The 18,615-nt window shown below is 50.4% G+C and overlaps 1 protein-coding gene and 1 long non-coding RNA gene across 8 annotated transcripts in view; one reads left to right on the forward strand and one right to left on the reverse strand.

The window, feature by feature from the left end:
* The first annotated feature begins 4,092 nt into the window (after nucleotides 1–4,092).
* The window catches only part of SCUBE3 (signal peptide, CUB domain and EGF like domain containing 3), a 37,445-nt gene continuing 22,922 nt past the window's right edge, over nucleotides 4,093–18,615 (forward strand). For 4 of the 7 annotated variants that reach the window (XM_014782790.2, XM_087438491.1, XM_004424235.3 and 1 more), the window contains exons 1-3: nucleotides 4,095–4,704; nucleotides 17,189–17,311; nucleotides 18,264–18,389. In XM_014782790.2, the coding sequence (XP_014638276.1) occupies nucleotides 4,620–4,704; nucleotides 17,189–17,311; nucleotides 18,264–18,389 (334 nt within the window). In that variant the 5' untranslated portion in view covers nucleotides 4,095–4,619. Of the gene's footprint in view, nucleotides 4,719–11,993; nucleotides 12,082–14,202; nucleotides 14,215–17,188; nucleotides 17,312–18,263; nucleotides 18,390–18,615 lie in introns of all 7 variants that reach the window. The other 3 variants (XM_087438489.1, XM_087438490.1, XM_087438494.1) reach the window with 2 other exon arrangements.
* LOC147915691 (uncharacterized) overlaps nucleotides 4,796–18,615 on the reverse strand; it is a 41,696-nt gene continuing 27,876 nt past the window's right edge. The window contains exons 2-4 of the long non-coding RNA XR_015554107.1: nucleotides 10,603–10,892; nucleotides 9,711–9,847; nucleotides 4,796–5,876 (exon numbers count right to left, since the gene is read on the reverse strand). This is a non-coding gene — a long non-coding RNA (uncharacterized LOC147915691). The remainder of the gene's footprint in view (nucleotides 5,877–9,710; nucleotides 9,848–10,602; nucleotides 10,893–18,615) is intronic.

Raw genomic sequence — 18,615 nt, forward strand, 5'->3', positions numbered from 1 at the left:
GGAGACATGGATTCTGCTTCTAGCTTTGCCTCTTAAATATGTTGTGTGACCTTGGGCAAGTCATGTGACCTCTCATCATCAGACAAAGGTGACCTCTAAAGTCTGAATTCTACTCCTGTACGATCCTCCAGTGCAAGGGTACTGCCCTACTACCTCTTGTGTGTGAAGGGGCTAGTCTGTGACCCCCAGCCTGACACAAATGATTAAAGAGTAACAGTGACAAGAACGTGTCAGGTCTCTGTGGATTCAGAGGAGGCAGTGTAGAGAATGAAGGAGGTACACAAGCTTCATAATCAGGCCTGGGCCCATGTCCTAGCTTTGTCTCTTCTCAGTCAGTCATCTGGGTAGGTTGACCCACCTGAGCCTCAGTTTTCCCATCAACAAAATGGGATAACAATTCTTGTCTAATAGGATTGTGGTGGAGTACCTGGCACATAGAAAGCACTCAGTAAATGGTAGCTATGAGCTTTAATTTGTGTCTCAGACTGTCTGTGCCTTCTGAAGGCAAGGTAGGAATGCAAGGTGGTAGGAAAAGAGGGATTCCAGATACCTGGCAGGTGAGTTTCCTTCTAACTCTCCACCTTGGAAGTGCTGCTGACAAAGGCAGTGCACTGGAATGCATGGCATTTTTGGAAGCTTCTTGGTAGGAATGTGTGACCGACAGGAACCTATTGGGCATAGGCTGTGCTCACACCTAGTGGCATCAAAGTCTGGCCTGGGACAAGACTCCTTCTTCCCAAGCACTACCATACCTTTACTATCACACACTGTGGGCTTTGTTCCTCCTCAGAAGTAGTAGAAATAACAACGATAGCCACCACCTATTGAATACCTACTATGTGCCAGGGGTTTTCATTCATTATCTCACTTAACACCATAACCCTATGAGGTGAGTGTTTTTATTCCCTTTGTCAGAAGGGAAACCTGAAGCTCACTGAGATTGAGAACCTTATCTGAAGCCACACAGCTGAGACGTGAACGGCAGGTTTATTTTACTCTAGGCCCCACATAGTTAGACAGTGATGTATGCCTCACCTTTGAGGTCATATGACCATCCTCATTTTCTAGATGAGGACGCTGAGCCTCAGAAAAATGAAATAACTCATCAAGAATAGATTGATGGCTGGGAAATGGTAGGGCCTGACACTGGCCTTGGGGTAATCCAGTTCCAACATGTACAAGTTCTGCCTGTCAAGGTAGGGTCACTGGACTCGTTTCACAGATGGGGAAGCTAAGAAGCAGAAAGAAAAAGCAAAGGATCATGGAAGGAGACTTGGTAGAGGAGGGTAAGTCCCTGAGTGTTGTGGAGCCCCGGAAGAGGTATCCCTAAGCAGCATCAGAATCGATATATTACCAGCTATGGGCCCTCCAGCCCAGTCCTCTCTCTAGACATTTGCAGGAGAAATTAGAATGAAATGAATGTTAGAAGCATCCCTGAAGGAAAGTGAAGCCCAAAAGCGAACTGCAGCCTGAGAGGTGAGTGTAGGAAGCCCAGAGAACCCAGGGACATCTTGCCCCTGCCAGTGAGGGTATGGTATGTACTGCTGCTTTTGTAATACCACTTGCAAGAGCCATCTTGTTATTCCTTCCTTGTCATCTTCTTGAGTCCGGTTGTGAGTCCCTGCAAAGTGGACAGGACATAGGGCAATGTGACCAGCACCCCAATTCACAGTGGCTCAATGACATAAGCCCTGCTTCTGCTCCTGTAGAATCCTCTGAAGGGCTGGGGGTGGGCTGGAACCAGATTTGATGGTGGGGAGCAGGGCAGGGAACTGTCTCTTCTGCCCAGATGTGCAGGAAGTTCACCTGGTCCTAGAAGATCAGAGGAAATGAACAGAGGAAAAGCTGACAAAATGAGAAAAAAAAGGAAACCAAAGTAAAAGACACTGAGCCTCCCAGAGACAGAGCGGCTAAGGTGGGGCAACCCAGCCAAGCCTCCCTCCCCCTACACCAGGGCAATGCCCACACTCAGAGGACCAGGAAATCACACTGAACTGGAGAGAAGGTCTGAGATAACCTATTAATCTGCCCCTACAGTCCTCCATGCCCACCTTACCTGTGGTTTAGAGAGTGGGCTGGAGCTCTCCTCCCTAGGGACCCAGAGGAGCTCACACCAGTGTCCAAAGCAAGGCAGAGACAAAGCAAGGCACAGTGCAATCTCCCTTCCCTGTGCTGGGGGCTCCTCAGCTCTCTCCCTGTGCCCCCATGGGGATCAGGCACCGTCTGGCAACCTCCAATCTTTCTTTTTTTTTTTAAAACCACTCTCTTGTTTAGGGCAGAGAGGATGGCAAGTTTGCACTTGTCCTCCAGCCCTACACATAATTGGTGGCAGCAGGCAAAGCTGCTTCAAGGGGAGGGGTTTGCCAATGGAATGAAGGAGGGAGGGAATCCTAGAGTGACAAGGGCTAGAAGGGACCTCGGAGATTATCTGACCCAAACTTTTTGTGGCCTCCACACCATTCCTATGATCTATGTGGTCCCATCCCAACCATTATCTCTCACGCCATGCAGGAGTTCTCAAGGCCTCCTCCCCCAGGTTTCCTAAGAGCGCTGTCTCCTTTCCATTAGCCAGCTAACCCACCCTCTTGTTTTCTAGATGAGGACACTGAGGCCCATTGAGATGTGACTTGCCCAAAGGTAATCTTCATCCCAGGATACAGTCGGGACAAGAAACCCACATCCCTGAGTCTGTTTCCATCCTCCTACTTTTCCACTCAATCCCTAGGGAAGAAAGGGCTCAGTTCTTCTCCCCAGGGCCTAAGGAGGCCTCTGACAAAGTCCACCTGTCACCCCAGCTGATGTGGGCTGCCAGTGTCAAGGGCCTAAGAACTGAGTTATTTTCAGAGAGATTCTGGTCATTGTCTCTTCCCCCTTGGTTCCCTGAAGGCTCTGTGAGGTTAGTGTGGGTGTCTTCCCTGCAGAAAATTGGCTCTGAAGAATAAGTAACTGCGTGGAGCCTGGCATAGTCTCAGTCTGACCAAAGCCGCATACTCCAAGAAAGCCCTCACCGCCTTTCAAGAGGTCTTTCCTCATTCCCCTAGGATGGAAGCAGAGAAGATGCAGAGCTGGTAAATGTGTCAGGTTCAGGCACACCGCTCCTTTGGCACACTTTGCCCCTATTTTTTAAAATATCGTTTATCTTTCCTCTGCTGCCCCTGCAGTTGGAGGGATGAAGGCTTAATGGACTGGTCAGGACCACCTCTTGAAGCTGTGAGGGCAGGTTTTGGAGGAGTGTGTTGTGCATATCTTTTGTGTTTACACACATAGGCATGTTTCTGTGGGTTAGTTTTCGCCCCTGTGCTGAGCTCATAACAGTGTTTTACATGTGAGCCCAGGTCTATACGGGTAGTGTGGCTCAGTGGGCTACCTCCAAGGCCTTAACTGCAAGGGAGTCTGCCCTGGAGCCAGCAGTTTTAGCTAGCGGAAGGCTGCTTTCTTCTTGGTCCTCAACTAAAGTGGGCTCAGCACTGGGAATGGAGATTGAGTCCAGAGGGTAGGGGTGTTGGTGGAGGTAAGAGTTCGGAGGACGTTACTCGGCCGGTTGTTGGAGCCGCTCTCAGTTTTTCGAGGTCCTATGTGTCTATGTCCCGCGTGTCAGGCTGTGTCGGCAGGCATGCCTGAGTGCCAGTGCGTTCCCGTCCGCCCCAGCCTCCCTGACACCCTGCGCTCTCTTTGTCTCCTCGTGGAGGTGTGCGTGCAAACCTGCGTCGCACGGCCCTCCTCGCGTGCGAGCGCGGGGGCGCACCCTAGCTCCCCCACTCTTTCCGCGGCGAGAGAGGACGAGCCGCAGCCCGGTGCTGTTTGGTCTGGAGCCGAGCGGGGCTTGCATTGATCCATTGATTGTGCGCGGTCTGCGCCTGACCTCCCTGCTCCCGGGGAAGCCGTCTCCATGGAGACTGGGCCCGCTCCCCCAGCGCCGGATTGTAAATTCCTGCAGGCAGCGGCCCGGCAGCCTGGGGAGGGGGCCGCCGCGCCCGGGCGCGCAGGGGGAGCGGCCGCCGCGCCGAGGCCCCATTTGAAAGAAAAAAGGGCAAGAAAAAGGAGGTGGTGGTGGAGGAGGAGGGGGAGGAGGAAGAAAACGAAAAGGAGCGAAGAGAGGAGGAGAAAGAGGAGGAGGAGGAGAAAGGCGAAGAAAAAGACGGAGCCCGAGAGACGGAGAAAGAGCGAGAGAGGAAGAAAGAGAGGCAGAAAGGGCGTGTTTCTGGCGCTGCGTTTCCCCTCCCCTTTCTCAGGTCCCTCGCTCGGGCTCTGCGCGCTCTCCGGCTCCAGCTCTCTCCGGGCGAGGCTGGGAATTGGGTGGGATTATACGAAGCAGCCCCGCTGCCGCCGCTAGCAGAACCCGGCTTGGAGAGGGCGGGGGTTCCCCTCCGTCAGCGGCGCCGGGCGCCCCCAGCCTCGTCGCTCTCTTCGCCTCGCTCTCCCCGGCGTCGGGCCGGGAGAAGCCGGCAGCATCGGGAGTCTCCCGCCGAGGGCGCCGCGGTCCGTGCCCCGCGCCCGCAGCCTCCGGCCCGGCCCCAGTGGGGCGCCCTCTCCCCTCCCCCCTCCGGCGCGCGGGGGCCCGGCCCGCTTCCGCCCTCCCCGGACTGCGAGACCGGCCCCGGCCACCGGTAGCACCAGCCATGGGCTCGGGGCTCGTGCCCGGACTCTGTCTGCTCGTCCTGCTGGTCCACGCCCGCGCCGCCCAGCACAGCAAAGCCGCGCAAGGTAAGGAAGGAAGGGCGCGTGGCCGCGGGGCTGCAGGGGCTGCGGGGCCCGAGGGCGGGGGCGCGATTTCCGAGGGGTAGGGCAGGTGCCGAGAAGCGTGCTGCTGTCAGGACCGGGCACTTTGCACCCGTACTTCCCGGGTGGGGACCTGACCTCTGGGCGCTGCGCCCCGGGCGAAAGGCTAGAGGAACTAGGGGCGGCACGGATGAGTGAGAAGGTTGGGGGGCCCTGGGCAGAAGTGACCACGCATCTCAGAATTCTGCCCGACTTCCCCTGCCACCCCAGCATCTTCGAAAGACTTCTTGTCCTCCAAAAGTATGAGAGACAGTCTTTTCTCCAACATTGCCAGAAACTTAAGTTGTGGCCTGGCGAAACTGGGAATGAAAACTTTTCAGCCATGCCATATATTTTTTTCCCCTGACCTCCAACCCTCATGCAAAGTGAGAAATTTCGAAGTTGTCTTATCAGTAGAAAAATAGGATCTTTTATGTACAAACCAACTCGTCTCTCACTGGATAGTAGGGCGCTGAAGAAGAGAAGAAAATTTCTGTGACTCTGGCTCCCAGCAAGAATTTCGCGTTTCTCCCTCTTTGGGGGGAAATCTCTTTCGTCTTGCATGGCTTTCATTTCTTATCATAATATTTATTTATTAAGGCCTCGGGTTTCCAATTCCATTTAAATCCAGGTCAGAATTGCATTAAAATAACAAAGTAAAATTCCAGGCCGGAGAACTCTGACAGATTCCTCTAGGAATTAAAGAGAGAGACAGAGAGGCCCTCCTGCCCCCATCCCTGACCCCAGGCTCATTGCCTGGCCAGTCCCAAGGCTGTGCTGGCAGAAACCAGGCTGGTGGGCTACAGTACTCTTGGGACAGCCTCCCCTCCCCCTTGACCTCTTGCTACACCCTTCCCCCATCATGTCCTCACCCAGGAAGAGATTTATGTGGACAAAAAGAAAATTCCTCTTGGCAAGGCTTTGCCCAGGAGGATATGATTCTGCCTATTGTCCCAGGGGCTCCTGAAGCCAAGCTGGGATGTGGAGGTGGCTGGGCCAGAAGGGAAAGTTGAACTTGGGAGTTGGGGAAGCCTGAGTCTCTGGCAGTCAGGTCACTGTGTCCTGGAGCCTGAGCGCTTGGCTCTTAAGCTGCTCTGGGTACTGGATGGGCTTCCACTCTGTTAAAAGAAAGGTGCTATATCAATACTATCTTCTTCTCCCAAAACACTGCCTCTTTATAACTACCCCCTTCCTCCTCCAACCTGTCCTTCAACAGAACCTAAACACTAGAGAGCCTCAGCTGTCAAATACCAGACCCCACCCCACCCCCTTCCAACCCCAAACTGCCTCTTCTCCAGTTCTGGTTCCAGACAGCCCACTCCCACTGCCACCCCTAGACTGGGAGCAGCCCCTCTTCCCCTGTGGATTTGCTTGTGTTTTCATAAACAAAGCTGGCTTTTGTAGTGCGTGCTGACTTACTCATAACATGGAATTAGCTAGGGAGTTTAGTCTGAAGGAAGGAACAGATTTCATGCAGTAATCTAGAGACAAGATAAGGGCCTCTTTCAAGTTGGAGCCAGTGTCTGTAGTGGTCTAGTGAGACTAGGGCGTTGGGGGCAAAAGGGGGAGCAAGCAGTATATTCAAGGGGATTCCTGGGGCAGATGGAGACTCCTAGGAGGGACAGGTGCCATCAAGCCAAGGCTTTCAAGCCTAGGAGATCAGCCCATGGTTCAGGGACAGGACTCAGAATCCCTCCAAGGTACTCCAGAGCTCCCTCTGTCATCATACACCCTGTTGGGTGCTGTGGGGGAAATGCAGCCCGAGTGGAGGCCCCTGCCCTCAAGGAACTTATAGACTAACAGTTTTGTTCACTGCTTATCCCATATTCGAGCCACACTTGCTCTGATTGGGCTGTAATTAGCTTTGCATCTTCCTTCCTTCTGATCCCCGAGTCTAGCGGGGCATAGAATTGAAGCCTGTTATTTCAGCTGCCTTTGACCCTGCTATTCAGGAAATTTATCAACCTGGTCTGCCGGAAATTGCCTAACAACAAGTTTGCTGGGTTAGAGGGATGTCTCTGGACCTAAATCTGCAGGCCAATGCCGCAGAAAGGACAAGTACTGACCAGGCAGGGCAGCCTTACCCATAGACAGAATGCTGTGGACATCCTTTGCTCCCAAATGTATCTCCTAGGTATCACCAGTGCCAGAAAGTGTGCCTCTAACGCCACATGCTTTTAAATGAAGGTCTTTAAAATACAAATACCCTTGGCAAGTATCTTGCACAGAGTCTCTGTCCCTCTTCTGCAGAGATTCCCCAGGGGTGAACAAAGTGGTATGGCATGGGAAGGAGGGGAGGGACAAGGAAGGGAGCCCATAGTGTGCATGTGTGTGCATGTGCGCGCGTGCGAGGTTCACCACGATCACCCACAGGTGACATAGCTGGGTGTCTGTGTCTATTGTTACTTAGTTGTTAAGCATGAATACGGATGTTTTAGTGTCTCTGAGAACTGTGTGTGGATGAGTGGGTGGGTAAGCTTGTGTAACTGGGAGTGAGTGAGCATGAGGGTACATGGTTTTGAGTGTTTTTCAAGTGCCTGACTGTGTATTTTAAAGTAGACAGACTGGATAACCAAGATAATTGTTAACTTAAAAGCATTAATTTGCTTTGCTTTTTTTTGGGGGGGGGGGGGACACGTGCAGCAGTGGTTAAAAAGACCTAATCCTCGCATAGGGCTCAGGTTACAGCTGAATGGAAAGGTCCCGGGGAAAATTTGTCCCCAGGGTAGGCTCAGGGAGAGCCAGTCTGGCCATTTAGTTTACCTGGTTGTTTTCTCTCCTCATTAGGGATAGAATTTTGATAAAGTCGTGTATTTAGAGTTTCCAAGTAACACCATCCCTGGGACTGAGAGTGTCCATCTAGCAGCAAACAGTGTCTCTCTGTCTTGGTGCGTCTCTCCGGGTCTCTGTCTGGGTATATGTGTGTCTCTCTCTTTCTTTCCCCCACCCCTCTCTTCCTCTTTAATGTGGCTGTTTCCTCTCCTCCCCGCTTCCCTGGGCTCCTGTGGCCAGCTCTTACAGTGAGGGGACTGTTCCTCCTAGCCCCTCCCTCCAAAATATGAAATGAAAACCATAACCGTGTCAGCGGGTAAGGGTGGCCCCGTGGGCAGCTGGCTATTGCCCGTGCCCCATCCAGGCCACACTGGGGAGAGAGAGAGAGAGTCAGTCCCCACTCTTTGAAGCCTGATCTTCAATCAGTTCCCTCTAAGCCCACCCCCCCCTCATTTTTCCAGAAGGGTGGAGAAGTGGGGTGGACTGCTTAGAAATTCCTCAGGAATCCCTTTGACCTCTCTTCTCTCAGTGACATGTCCCCCAGGGGGTGGGGAAAGCCTGAGGCCGGGGCAGAACTTTTCCACTTCTTACCCCTCATCTCCTTGAGTCTCTGCAGGGTGGAATGAGAAAGAAAGGACTAGAAGACACGGAGGCCAGAATTACTACAGGCAGAGAAAGAAGAAAGTTATCAGCAACCCCTAAATGAGATTGCTTTCTGAAACCTTCAGGAATCTGAGAGCATGAGAACCGGTTTGAGATGTGAGCGGCTGGGACCTGTTGTAAAAGGAGCTGGCCCTGGGTGTGAGTTTGAGAATACGAGATGTGCATTCACTGGGGCATGTGAGCGTGCGTGTGCATGACTCAGGGTGTGTGTGTGTGTGTGCAGTGCTCCAGTGAGAGGAAAAAGGAAGCGGGGCAATGTGCGTTTTGTTTTCGTTGGAGAAGTAAAGAAGTGGAATGGCTTGGTCCAGTGCCTTGAACTGAGGGTGGGGGAAGGGAATGGATGGGTTCAGACCCTCTTAAGAAGATGGAGGTGGAGGAGCTTGCTGCCTGAACTCACCCCAGTCCCTGCCCCCAGCTCTGGTCCCTGAGTGTCAGGGTGTGGGCCTCCTTTGACGTCCTGTACCCCTAGCACATGACCACTTCTAAGAAAGAGTCCCTGTCAGCGCTGGAAACTGCGGAGCTGCTCTAAGGCTGGCAGTGCCCACAAGAGGCCCAGACCTGGGGACAGCTTCTTCAGGCTGAGTTATAAGACAGGAGTCTGGAAACAGAGGGACTGTTGGTCTTTGCAGGGCAAAGTGATACAACTGCCAACCCAGGGATGTTTGAGGGGTAGAGGAGCTAGTCACCTGGGCTAAGAGGGGACATGGACCCTCCCCTCCTCCCAACCCTCCCCTCCTCCCCATTGGCCCCTCTATCACCAGATTGGCCACTCTCCTCTTCCCATGCCCACATACTGCTAGCCCCAAATGGCATGGGGTAGGGAGTATGGTGCCAGCGGGTTTAAGTAAATGCAGAGCCTAAGGATTGGGGCCTCTGAGGAAATAACTGAAATTCTCCTCCTCACTTGTAAAATGGACTAGAGTATCAGCAGGTCCCTTTCAGCTCTGAGATTCTGCACATCTCATCAAAATCCTTCCTGCTGAAGGCAGGAGACACTATAGCAAGCCTCAGTCCTGCAGCCAGGCCTGCCCAGGCTTCCTACCTGAATCTCAGGACCTCTTCTCCCTGGGCCCTGCTCCACTGCTCCCTGCCCAAGTCTGTGTCACTTGGCTACTCTTCCTTTCTTCCCCTACCCCAGTATCCTGGGGCCCCAAGTACCTGATCATTCTTACTGTGTCCTTAAGTGGGGTATTTCCCCCTGGCAACAGCCCCTGCAGAACAAGTGTTTCTGTGTGTGTGAATGTGTGTGTATCCAACAATGTTGGGAAGTGGACCTGAAATGTTTGTGTTCTGGGAACTGAATACTATCTGGGTGAGGCCCCAGGGCCCCAGTACTTGGTCCCACACCATATATTCTCAGCTCCAAGACTAGCCCTCTGTATTCTGTTCCCCTTTCAGAGGGACATCTCCCCTTTTCTGACCAAGGCACTGTTTTGTAGTTGCCATTGGATGCTGTGATTTGGCCCCAGAGGCGGGATGGTGACACCTAAATAGGATGCTGTGACCCTCACTCTTACCTATGGTTTCCCTGTGGCTGTAACCATAGCCCTAGAGAGCTGTGGGATTTGGATTTCAGAGCCCCAGGCCAGGAGCTGTCCGCATCTGGTCACTGACGGTGACAAGCTGAGGAAAGACCTGGGCAGGAGCTGCTGGGCTGGAAGGAAGATCCAGAATAAGGAAACAGATCTAAGGAATCCCTGGGTGAGGGTGGAGTGTCAGGATATGTGGGCATGGGGGCGCTGGGAGAAGGGGAGCCACTTAAAGGTTAGACCCTGGGGAGCAGGTTTACAGAGAGGACGTTTTTACAAGTTTCTAATTATATTTATTTGGAGTTTTCCTCTGGTGGTTTGAAGCTGTTAACAGCAGGAACCTGTATCCCTGGTGTTTGTTTTTGTTTCTAACCAGCTGCTTGGACCAGCATAGTGAATCCAAGGGCAGGAGACACCTGCCCACTGTTGCACTGTCCACCCCTTTCTCACTGCAACTCTGTCTGCGCCCACCATGGTGCACCGCCCTCCTTCCCTGCCCACCACTCAGCCTGCCCTCCTCCCTGCTGCCTGCATACCCAAAGCCTCAGAGCATCCTCATGTCTACTGTTGATTTCCTACCAGGAGCATCCAAATGTCAGTTCCAGGCCATCCCAAGGTTATGTATTGGATGCTTGCGTCACGCTGAACTAAGTGCTGAGTTGTGGGGGGCAGGGCACAACAACGAGTAAGGCATGGATTCCTCCCTCAACTGTTTATAGAAGACAGTGTGTAGTGAGAGAGCACTGGACTGGGAGTCAGAAGACCTGGGTCCCGGCTCTGCACTAGCTGTTTGCTCTTCCCCAAGATACCCTCTTTGGGCTTGTTCCTCATCTGTATAATGAGAGACAGGACCGTTTGTGGACCAAATGAAATAACTTACATGAAAGAACTTTGCACATCTAGTGGAATTATACATCAGTTGACATCATCGAAAGGTACTTTTTTTAAAAGAAGAACATGCTCCGTCTCCTCTCCTTGGGATCATCTGTGCAGTTTCCTGGACTCTCTCCAGGCCTCTCGCACACCTGCCTGGCTTTGTCCAGGCTGAGGATGGGCCCAGGCTCCAGCTAAGGTCACAGAGTCTCAGTCCAGTTCCAAATCAGGAAGACAGCCTGAGAAGCTGGAGCCAGGAAGCCAGGTTCCACCAGTTTCCCTCGTTGCCCTTTTGATCTAGAGGTAGAGCAGATGTGCACAAACGTAGGTACATGTGCATATGCTGCAGGTTAGGGTGTCATGGCCAAAGCCTGGGCTGGTTCTACTTTGGATGTTACTTAGATGTGGGAGGCAACATCAAGGAAAGGATAAGGGAACCGACAAGGAGCAGCAATGGAATGCTGGTCTCAATTGGCCCCTGGTGCCCTATCATCAGGTGTTAGTCAGCATTGAGGCTGGGGAACATCTATCTGACAAGGATGATCTGAAGAGATGCCTGAGCAGCCTCAGATAACGTCTGAAGACCCTAAGATCCTGTGGATCCCATAGGATTCCCTAGGAATCCTATCCTAGATTCATTGGTCCCAGTCTCTTCTGGCCTCAGCATCACCAAATGGATGCCTTTAAGCAGGTATCTTCCCTTCCCTGAGTTTCCTGTCTCTATACCCTTAAGACTAAACTTCCTGGGACTGCCCTCCCCCTAGAACAGTTGTGGGGTCACAGGAGAGTAAAGAAGTGGACTTTTTCTCTGTGGTAACAGAAAAGAGAGGATGCCACAAATATGGACCTCATCCACTCACGCACCAACCCATCCATCCATCCACCCATCTGTTTAACAAATATTTACTAAATGCCTTCAACATATTAGTCTGTCTTGTTCACTGCTAAATACACAGCACCTAACACAGTGCTTGGCATGTTGCAAATGCTCAATATCTATTTGTTGAATGGTTGAATGAATATGCTCAACTCTATTCCCTGCTGTATAGGTTTCAAAGATTCAGAAGCCATGGCCTCAGGGAGCTTATAGCTTCAGTAGGAAGATAAGAAACATAAATTAAACGTTAAATAATGGTACAAGGTAGCATATAAAAGGCATCACAAGATAGTGGTTGGTCAGGCAATCAGAGAACTTGACAGTAAAAGCCATATAAGAGTTAGAGAAAGAGTAGATCAGAGAAGGCTGGAACAGTCACAGGTAGCTTGCCACCCAGCAGTGGCACCTGAACTGGGTCCTCAATGATGGATGAGATTTGAAGGCATTTAAGGAGAGGAAAATAGAGATAGACACACCAAACATCCTGGGTTAACCTGGCCGGGGCAAGAAGGATGTCACAGCCATGTGGACGCATTAGGACACCAGGCAGGCTGCTTTGGACCTTTTCATTGGGCCCAGCAAATTTGCCCACAACTATCCCCACACCCTGTGACGGGTAAGGTAACTACTGTGGTAATGTAATGGTGGGCTAGACTCTACCTAGGAGTGTCTGCTTATCTGCAGCCTGCATTCCTGCTCATTTCCATTTGTTGTTATTCCTGAGCTGCACCTGGGCAAAATTTTGAAGTAGATGAAGTGTTTACTTGGGACTCCTCCTGCTTCCCTTTTAGGGTACACTTCCCCATCCTCAGAAGGGAATCTTAGGAGTGCCTATGTTATAATAATCCACCCTTTCTGGTCTGCCCTCTAAGGCTCACATTCCCCAACCCCCACCTCAACCTTCCTCCCTACATTTAGCAGAGTTTATGGAGCGCTCTGCTAGGCACTGAAGCAAATCCAGAAGAAATGTCAGATGGCGCTGGGAAAAGCTGCTGCAGCTACAGACCTGTGCATTCACGCCAGGAGAGGGTGAGGCAGGGAGGTCTTGCCTCATCTGTGGTATCTCTGTAGCTGCCACTCTCCCCCAACTCAGCTTTTGATCTAGCCCAGTGCCTGGGTTGGGGGTCAGGGCACAAAAGGATAGCCTTCACAAAGGATTGTGGAGGGCAGCTTTTTGGCTCCCGACTGGCCTCTCACCCACTTCCCCCTCCTCCTTGGGCAGTTCTCAGCATGGTGGAATAGGCAGTGGAGCAGGTACCTTCAGGGATGTCTCCCCAAAATTCCCTGTACCATCACATGCTCCCCTGGTGCTGCATTTCCCTACACCAGGCCTGAAATGGGACTTTGATAAGGGGAAGCAGGGAGGGGAGAGGAGTTCAGAAAGGATACTGGGGAGAAAGTTGGAGAAAAGGAATAAAAATAGCAAATCTTTATTGAGCACTTACTATATGCCTGCATTGCAATGCTAAGTACTTAATAAGTATTCACTCATTTGAATGTTCATGGCAGCCCCATGAGGAGGTGCTATTATTATTATTCCCATTTACAGAGGAGGGAGCAGGTAGATTCAGAGGCTGGCTCAGGACCACACAGACAGGTGGAGCTGGCATTTGACTGACACAGTATCACTTCAGAATTCCTTTTCTCAAATACTCTGTCATGTGGCTGCCCCCAGTCTCTTCCCAGCTTGGGCAAATAGTCTATTCACATTACTTGAGTTGGGAAGGGAAGACAGACAGCAGCCCAGCCTCACTCTGGAGATGCTGATGCAGCTCGTCTAGGAGAGTGCCTGGACAGTCACAGTTTTTAAAAGGCCCCCAGGGAACCCCAGTGTGCAGCCAGGGTTGAGAACCACTGGTCTAAACCAGTCCATGCCCAACAGCATCCACTAGTTTGTGAGGCCAGTAGTAGATACCTGCATCCTGAGAGAATGAGCTAAGATAAGACTGTGCCCAGGGGTGTTGAACGGATCCCTGCACGGACAAATTATGGGTGGGCAGATGTGGAGGGAGGGAGCTCTGAAGGAATGAACTGGAAAAAAGAGGAGATGCTGGGTATAATTTGGGGCCCTGTTTCAGAGCTCTGTTTTAGGCCTGTTTTTCTTTGAAAGATTACATCCAAATAGTTGAAGGGTCCCTTCCTCAGCAAGTGACCAGCCAAGTGAGGAAAGCTGCACATGCCACATGATATGGCTTTAGAGCATTAGCAGAGCAACTCAGCAGTAGCTGCAGGTGAGGTGAGGCAAACTGAGGCCCCAGGGCCAGGAACTCACCAGGAATAAAGGCTTACCAGGAAGAGCTTTTGGGAAGACTTTTTTTTTTTTTTTAACTGAGGAAGATTAGCCCTGAGCTAACATCTGTGCCAGCCTTCCTCTACTTTGTATGTGGGATTTGTATGTGGGTTGCTACCACAGCATAGCTAACAAGTGGTGTAGGTCCACACCCGGGATCCGAACCTGTGAATCTGGGCTGCCGAAGCGGAGCATGCCAAATTAACCACTAGGCCACGGGGCCAGACCCTTGGGAAGACAATTTTGAGCCAGATTTGGGAAGCTGGGCACAGTGTGGCTAGAAGAGAAACGAGAGGACTGCATCTCAAATGTGAAGAATGAGATGTGTGTGAATGTGTGGGAAGGGGTAGTAGAATGGTTAGGTGTTGTAGAGGGAATAAGGAGAAGATAAAGTTTTCCAGAGCAGAGACTCTTTACTGAAGGAGGATAAGCGTAGTGAGCAAGGGAGAGGGGTAAGATGGCGGGAAAAGCCCAGCTGATGGAAGGGTCTAAAGGCCCTGCCAGGAAGCCTGAGTTTGCTGCAGTCAGCATCAGGGTCTACTCTAGTACTGGTGAGCACTGAATTGGAGGCAGAGGAAAGAACTAGGAACCCAGATAGCCTGATGCAGACCCTAGTGAAGCACTAGCTGGTTCAGAGACGGGCGAGTATACCCCTGAGATGGCCCTAGAGGAAGAGCTTCCAGATTAGTTTCCAGGTTGCCCTGCTGGCTTCTGGGGAAAGGATGGAAAGAGACAGAAGGAGAAGAGAGCTCAAAGCAGGATGAACAGGATGATTATTAGTCACTAGCATTCCAGTGAATCCATGAGGTCCAGTGCCTCAGGCTGCCTCTAAGACTCACAAGGGTTACTACAGAGAAGGGGGTGATCATCCAGTCCCTCCTCCAGGGACCCAACATGAACATATAAACCTAAGCCTTAAGCCATTCAGAGATTAGAATTAGTTGTTAAGAAATATTTTTCCCCACCGTGGAGGGCACATGTAAATGTGGGGACAAGAAGGACTTGGACCTCTGGGTGCCTTGTCTTTCTTCATGCATTTAACCACACTTGAAATTTCCTCTTTCCTCTTCTGACTAATGCTTATCAAACCTCCAAGACTCAACTTGAATCCCAATCCTCAGGAAGTTTTTTTGGTCCACCCAGGCCCAGAGGTATCCCTTATTCAGAACTCCTGGAGCAGTACTGTCCCATAGAACTTCCTGCCAGAACTTCCTGGAAATGTTCCAAATCTGTGCTGTCTACTATGGTAGCCATTAGCCACGTATGACTATTGAGCACTTGGCCTGTGGATAGTACAACTGAGGAACTGAATTTTAAATTAATTTAAATTTAAATAGCCACATTTGCCTAGGGGCTACCATCTTAGACAACACAGTCCTAGAGCATCTGTTGTCTGAATCAGTGATTTAATATTTATCATCTCACACTTCCATATATTGGAAACCTACTATTTACCAGACACTTTATTGGGTTCTTTACACAAATTATCTCATCAACTGTTCACAGCCTCTTATGAGGAGGTTTTATCACTCCCATTTCAAAGAGGAAGAAATAAGGGAATCAGAAAAGTTCTTATGAACTAGTTTTCCATGGCCTCTTTTCTCCATTCTTTCACTTTGGGATAACTTCCCAGAGTGGGGCAGCAGGCAGACACCATGACTGCAGAGCCTGAGTGAGGTGGAGAATAAGTGTGAATTACAGCAGTTAGAATCACTGGGCATGGTGGACTGCTGCAGAGGAGTCGGAGAGAGTTGGAGGGTAGAGTGCAGAGCTGAAGAGAAGCCTGGGAGATTTGAGGCAGAGTGTTTGGGGGCACTCTTCCAAATTTCAGTTCTCTTCATAGCCCCAGGAAGCTTCAGTCCTGACCCCAAAGTACTTCTTGAAATATGAAAGCAGAGGACAGTTAACTGTTTCAAGCTAGGACTCATGGGTGTCTATAAATTGGAGCAATCACTGGTCCACTCATTCATTCATTCAGTAAAAAATGTATCGAGCACCTTAGGATTTGGATTCATTAGGTCAGTGATAAGGCCTAAAAATCTGCATTTTAACAAAAGCCAGGCAATTCTACAGTCCACAGATCACACTTGGAAGTTGGTCTTGATTTCAAATCCCTTTTCTTTTACTTGCAGATTGCTACTATGTTGAGTTTCCCAGTTCACAGCTAGAAATAGTCTCTTCCTCCTCTGATCTTCCTTTTAACAAAGATTCTGAAGCCTCGCTGCACATTAAACTCACCTGGGGAGCTTTAGAAAAGTACTGATGGCCAGGACCCAGCCCAGACTAGTTGACCAGAATCTCTGGGGGTGGCACTTGAGCATCTCCTAGGGGAGTTGACTGATGTGCAGCCAGCGTTGAGGACCCCCTCACCTTATCTCTAATGCCTTCTTGGCACTCAACCCCATCCTGCTTCATGTTATTTGTCTCTTCTTTTGGCTGGGCCCAGCCTCCACAGCCTTCAGTGTAGCACCTTTCACAAACACACTTTATAAAGCATTTTCAACTGAATGAAACATTTTTCCTTATTTCAGTTCAGCTTTCTGGGCATCATAACATTGCCCCAGAAGTTGGACTCTTGCTCAAAGATGATAAATGATTCTCTTTCCTTTGTCCTTTCTGAACCACCTTTTTTGCTAGACCTTGGGAGACCTCTTCTTTAGCATAGCTCTGTGAGTAGCACCTGGTGTCAGAGCAAGGGCCAGGAGAGAGAGCACCTGGGGTTAGATGAAAGCGCTCAGGGCGGCGGGATGGGTGGGCTTGCCTGAGTCAGCTGGAGAGCCACAGGGCTGCACTTATCAGGCTTCAGGTTGCTAGTGCCAGCCCTGCCAGCTCCTAGTCCCTCTGATGTTGACAGCATAGGGGCTGAGGGAAATCTTCCAGCATGGAACTTCTTTCCTCTAAAGATTCTTGGCGCCATGGTGGGCAAGTGAGAGCAAGCCTGGTCTCAAGCAGAATTGTGAAGGAGATGAGGATTCCTCAGATGCCCCGTCTCCCTTCCTTCCTCCTTTAATTATCAATGGCTGGTGGACTCTGCCACTTTCTCAGAGGCCACTGTCCCCATGCCTTTTCTCTTCCCCCTCCCCCTAAGCCTCCTCCTAAGAAAGGAAAACTAATTCACACTAGGTTGAATATTTCTAATCAAGTTAAGTGTGCTATCCAGTCCAAGGGTTTTTTTGTTTGTTTTTAAATCAAAGAGGAGTGTTTCAAATGATGGAATTCTAGCTGTCATTGTGGATTAAGTATTTTTGAGGGGAGTAGGGGTTCTTTCTGAATTCCTGAAATTACAAAGTCGGCCCACTCTGAAATCAGAGGGGAGTGGAAGAGCACCTGCTTCTGGAGGGGATTTTCCCATTGGGGAACCACCTTCAAGACACCCCTTGGGAGGCACCAGCAGGGGGTCTCACGTGTCTCCTCTGCCCCTGCCAGATGTGGACGAGTGTGTGGAGGGGACCGACAACTGCCACATTGATGCTATCTGCCAGAACACCCCGCGGTCGTACAAGTGCATCTGCAAGTCTGGCTACACAGGGGATGGTAAACACTGCAAAGGTGAGGCTGGGAGGGAATCTGGAGAAGGTGGACCTGCCGGAGAGGGGAAATCCGTGCCCTCAGATGGCCACACTGCGCTGGCATGGGGAGGGGAGTTGGGGGGCAGCTATTTCTTCCCAAGAGGGCGCTATTTTCTAATTAGCACAAAGGCACTATATAGGCTCGCTGAGGCCCTGGTGGGAGTAGTTCACAGCCATACAACCTGGCTGGGTGGGGGGATTAGAATCATGGGACTAAGGCCTGAGGTTCCCTGACATTGGAACTTCCATCTTTAGACTCTTACACCATGCCCATAAAGGATGAGAACAGACTGTTTACCCCAGGGGAAATTCATACAGTATACAAACACATCTTCTCATAATTAAAGCAATGCAAATGAAAGCAGTCTTGAGATGTTATTGTAAATTTCTGACCTTCGGTGTTGGTAAGATTTCAGTGGACAAGGTACACTCGTAAATTCCTGGTGACATTATAAATTGAAAAGTGGTTTTGTCATACCTAGCAGGGATCTTAAAAGGTATTTATACCGTTTAACCCAGGAATTTTACTCTTAAAGATTTATTCAAAGGAAATTCAAAGAAACAAAATAATATATGGGAGATGTTCTTTGATGCATTATTTATGATAGTAAAATAAATGGAAGAAATCTAACAATAAAGAAAAAGGATTAATAAATTATGACATAGCAACACGATGGAATATTCTGCAACCATGTACAGTGGTAGTTAGACTGAGTGGAAACGTGAAAATGTTTATGACAAATTTAAATGAAAATAAAATGCAAAATGATTTGTAGGCTATGAAAGCAACTATGTAAACACACACACACACACACACACACACACAGAGAAGGCTATGTTTTTTTAAAAAACCACCACAAGGAGGAGCACAGGGGTGGACAGTAGGGGGCACGCAGGTGGGTCCAGCTGCCTCCGCTCCTCTTTGCCCACAGATGTGGATGAGTGTGAACGAGAGGATAATGCAGGTTGTGTGCATGACTGTGTCAACATCCCTGGCAATTACCGATGCACCTGCTATGATGGATTCCACCTGGCACATGACGGCCACAACTGTTTGGGTGAGCAAGGGAGAAGGATGTGGGTGGAGGTGTCTTGTGGGGAAGAAGTGTTTTCAGCATTTCCCATTTCCCAGGCAAGGAGAGGAAAGTGATCAAAAAGCTGCATTCCCACAAAACAGAGAACAAGGTCAGCCTCCCCTTTGAGACTGGACACTGAAGTGAAATAATCCTGCTGCTGGATGAAAAACATCAGAGGAGATGCTGCTAGAAAGTGCTCCCAGGGCAA

The sequence above is a fragment of the Ceratotherium simum genome, chromosome 13 (assembly GCF_057802395.1).
Source record: "Ceratotherium simum simum isolate JZ-2026a chromosome 13, ASM5780239v1, whole genome shotgun sequence".
In the NCBI taxonomy this organism is placed as follows: domain Eukaryota; kingdom Metazoa; phylum Chordata; class Mammalia; order Perissodactyla; family Rhinocerotidae; genus Ceratotherium; species Ceratotherium simum.